General features: G+C 29.2%; 2 protein-coding genes across 2 annotated transcripts in view; both read left to right on the top strand.

The window, feature by feature from the left end:
• LOC102681098 (forkhead box protein O) overlaps positions 1-4,660 on the top strand; it is a 344,280-nt gene that overhangs the window by 317,031 nt on the left and 22,589 nt on the right. The gene's annotated exons all lie outside the window — the stretch shown is intronic.
• Positions 1,113-4,660, top strand: part of LOC102681398 — a 7,115-nt gene continuing 3,567 nt past the window's right edge. The window contains 1 exon segment of the mRNA XM_006623399.2: positions 1,113-1,840. Within this exon segment, the coding sequence (XP_006623462.2) occupies positions 1,765-1,840 (76 nt within the window). The 5' untranslated portion in view covers positions 1,113-1,764.

Raw genomic sequence — 4,660 nt, 5'->3', positions numbered from 1 at the left:
ATATTTCTTCTAATTTCATTCCAAGTTAAATTTGATTGTTAAATCTTTCTATTCTCATTTATATTCAGTAATATTATTAGATCAGAATAGAAATATTTATTAATCTTTTACTTCGAAGTGATCTTGAAAAATCTATATTTGAAAATAAAATTAAAGACCTGTTATATATATTTTTTTTTTAAATTACATATTATATATTATATATTATATATAAATATACTATTATATATTATATATTATATATATTATTATATATACATATATTTAATCTTATCAAATTACAAATATGTACTATCAATCTCAAATATGTACATTCTACTTCAATCCTATTAATTTTAATGTCACATTATTATGTTTAAAAATAATTCATTGAATCAAACTAAATCTAATTAAGAATCTAAAAATTTTGCTTTGAAAAAAGGAAAAGAAAGTGGTGTATAAAACTTTTCAATTTTTTTTTATACAATTTAAAATTTTTTTATAATTTATATTTTAATATATCTAATATTAGATTAAATAATTAAATTAATTATTTATACATATATATTACACATATTACACATTATTATACAAAATTAAAAAAATATATGAAATATATGAAATTATAGTTCATATAATTAAATAATTTGTTTTATATAAAATAAAAAAAACAAATATTACAAATTGAATATATTAAGATTAAGATATTGCATTAAAAATAATCTTAATTTACAACATAAAATCTCTTCTATATTTGTGAATTTTTACAATTCTATAATACAATCTTTATTTAACTTTACATCATAACGTTCAATAACACCTGCTAAGCAAATGAACAAGTATATATTGATAGTACAATAATACATGGTCAAGAAATTTTTTAGAATGTAACATAGATAAAAATGACCTCATCCCTCCTTGCCCTCCTTTAGATCCGCCATTTCGCCAAGCGTCATTGCGAAACATCTAATCTATTCTATATGTTATATCAGCCGACTAGTTATACCCATTACGCCATCCCCAAAAGAAATAAAAAAAGAGCGACAAAAAAATAAAAAGGTCGAAAAAGAGGGAAAGCTCTACGATCCTCCAATGTTCGACGTAACATCGTCGTCCATCAAAATTCGGTCGTCGCAGGCCGAGTATAGGTCGAAAGTCGTGCTAGGGAAGTTAGCGCGAGAGGCAATAGAGGAAACGAGGTCGATACAATCGGCGCGAAACGCAGAGGCTGGTCTCGCGGCGAGGCCAAATCCTGGAGACGAAAGCCGTCCGTCGTCTAGTTGGGCCGCATGGGGGTTGAAGTGAAACTGAGCTCGCAGGGTGTGCGGGACATCGGCGCCGGAACGGCGCGCCGCGGCGCCACGTGGCCAACTCCTCCCACCAATATCTTCCTACCTATTCATCCGGCACCACTACCACTATATGCGCACACAAACACAACGATATCCACATATCCGATCTAAAGAGACCGGCTAACCCTTCGCGTCTTTCTTTACTCTCTTCCCTTTCCTTCGCAGCGCGCACACATGCGTCCTTCTATCTCGAATTGCCGAGATATCGCGCTTTCCCTCTTCTTTCCCCGGTCGAACACTGTCCTTGCCTGAACGGGCATCGGACGATATGTAAGTTCGGGGATGGATCGAGATAATAGTCGTTACTCGAACAACCGATTGGTTTAGTTTCTCAAATTGGGTACACATTGATCTGTATGACCGGTCAAATTAATAGATGTCTTTTAAGCAGGCAATAGTATCGAAAGCATGGTGAACTTAAAGCTTGAAGGAAATGATTTTTGGCGAACGGTGCAGAAGTCTGTTCTCTTTTCTTTGTTATTTGGTTTTCTTTCAATCGACTTTGGACGGTGAGCAGTCTTTGTTCTTATCGCTTGGTAATTGCATGGCTGAGAAAATGGTTAGGTTTACTTGTTTAGTTACTTGTTAGGTTGTTTGTAATATGCTAAAAGTTTACGAGGAAATATTTATTTAAATTGAGAAAATGTTTCGATAGTGTAAAAAAATTTTGATGTTTTTGAAATTCATGCAATTATCGAAATAATTTTAATAAAATTAAGACAAAAATAAAAATATAAATAGAGAGATTTTTTTTAATTAGACATCATAATTTTTTGTTTTATAATCATATTATTATTTTATATTTCATATTATTTTATATATTTCTGAAATCAGTTACGTAATTAAATTCGCAATTTCACAATTATATTATTATTCTTATCTATCAGTGATAATTTGCTCTCAAAAATTTTTCATATTCCATCAATTCTTTGATTTATTTGACCGTAACGATCATATTCGTGACATGCAGAATATTAATATTCATAAAACGTTTATATTGATTTTAGAGAACAAATTAAATATAAAAATTGATATAAAAAAATATTAATTGAAATTTATTTATTAACTTGTAAGCAATTTAACTTTGCACTGATGTGGAATAAAGATAATAGAATGGAGACAGAACGAAATAAAGTGTAACGAAGATAAAGCTTTTTCGCTCTATCTATTCTTTCGTTCTATTTCATCTAATGTAAACTTCAATTGCTTGTCTAATAAATAAATCTCAATTGAAATTTGTTTATATCAACTTTTAATTGTTTGTTTTAAAGAATCTTTTAGAATCTTTAACGTCATAGTAAATATTCTTGCTATTTAATTATTTATTTTTGTCATTAATCTCTACGATAAATCTAACAATAATTAAAAAATAACAAATAAGAAAATAAATAGTAAAAAGTTATCTTATATTAAAATAATAACTTGCAAGTAATATATTACATATCCTATTTGTTTCTTAATTATATTTTATCTATTATTAAAAAAATTATAATTTTTTAATAATAAAATTTGACAGATTAAACCATACATTAGCACCATACATCTCACGTGCATGTAACTTACACGATTACGAATAGATATAGATCAACGCATGGCCCGGTTGTAAGCTATTATATATCGAAAATTCGCGTCGCGACGACCGCGCTTTCCCCGAAATTTTGAACATTTCCGCAGCTCGTTCGAGATTTATCACTTAAGAAAATGCATAACGATAAGTGTCAGTCGTGATATTATAAAGCGTCGTTTCTTCGGCCCGCATATTTTGCCGGAAAGCGGAGGCATCCGAAATCGGGAACGCCGAATTGACGAAGAAAGCAGAGAGAGAAGAAGAGAGAAAAAGAGATCGGTGATCGAGAAACCGAGAAATAGGTGGCAATAGAGGCAATGTGAACGAGAGGAATAAGAGAGAGAGAGAGAGAGATAGAGAGACAGAGAGAAAGAGATGCATGAAATGTTCTCTGAAAGAACACGTGGGACAAATAAATATAGTCGATGCGCACGTGCCAAAACGCGCAGGGCGTGGGTGAGATCGTAATTTCGAACGGCGACGATTTTTCAAAATCAAACGTAACCAAAAGGTCGTACTATAAATTTATCGAGGCTTCTCTCTGTCCGTAGGTACGTTGCGTAACGACACGTAACTCAATGTAATTCAATCGGCCTCGCATTTTTGCTCACGTTACCACCATATATCAACGGCCAGATCATACATCGACAGGATAGCTCCCGATCTGTACCCCTCCCCTTCTCTCTTTCTCTTTCTCTTTTTCTCGCTCTTCGTTTGTTCCGAAAAGAGATGGGATATGTCAGTGACAGATAGAAACGACTCCAGTGAAAATTAAAAATATAAAAAATTGTACGCTCTATGCGACGGTGCCACCGACAAACCTATTTTTTAAATTAAATTCTATCACTTTTGATATTGGACACGGCCGCTCGTGCCAGCTTAATAACTTTACGCTGGAATCTCACGGAATGGTGAATTACACGCGTATATTGTATGTAACCCGTATATGGATCTCGTTGGAACCAAATAGGTACACTATACTTTACTTATAGAAATTAAATATTACTTATCAATAAATTAGCTGGCTTATTGCAATCAAACTATTATTATTATTATTATTATTATTATTATTATATTTTCATCAATTTTTTTACATTAGTTGGAATGAAGACATTGTTCAATATACATAAATCTTTAATGTTAATTAAAATTTCTTAAAATTTCTTTTAAGAAGTATAATTCATAACCTAAGAATTTTGATAAAATATATACGCCAATAAATATTGGCGTTCGTAAAATCAAAAAGTAAAATTCATTAATAATGTTTCAAATCATAAAATATACAACTCGTAAAGTATACAGCTATAGTACCTCTAATTTATTTAATTAAGAGACAATAAATAATTTAAAATCTATGTTTTTTTTAATTTATTTTCTTATCTTAATTGTAACTTATTAATTTAATTTTTTTTTATTTTCTATAATTGTTTCATTTTTTTATTTAATTAAAGGCTAAACGTGAAATAAAATAATTTTTGATAAAAATCTTAAAAAATAAATAAAATTAATATTTTGAAAAAATGTACAAAAATATACAATAATTCTAAAATAGTTCTCTAGTTTAAGTAATTTTAAATTTAAAATTGGAAGTAAAAAAAATATATAATATATTAATAAAACATTATTCAAAAATCAATAAAACATTATTCAAAAACAGTAAATATTCATACATCATTTTTGTTATTAAATTATATAGTTAAAATAAATTATCTAAGCAAATTATTTTTCTAAATAATTTTTTTAATTTCTTATTAATATTTTA

Source organism: Apis dorsata, unplaced genomic scaffold, assembly GCF_000469605.1.
Source record: "Apis dorsata unplaced genomic scaffold, Apis dorsata 1.3 scaffold_887, whole genome shotgun sequence".
Classification (NCBI taxonomy): Eukaryota; Metazoa; Arthropoda; class Insecta; order Hymenoptera; family Apidae; genus Apis; species Apis dorsata.
The sequence above is the reverse complement of the archived record's forward strand: the minus strand, read 5'-3'. Positions and strand labels throughout refer to the sequence as shown.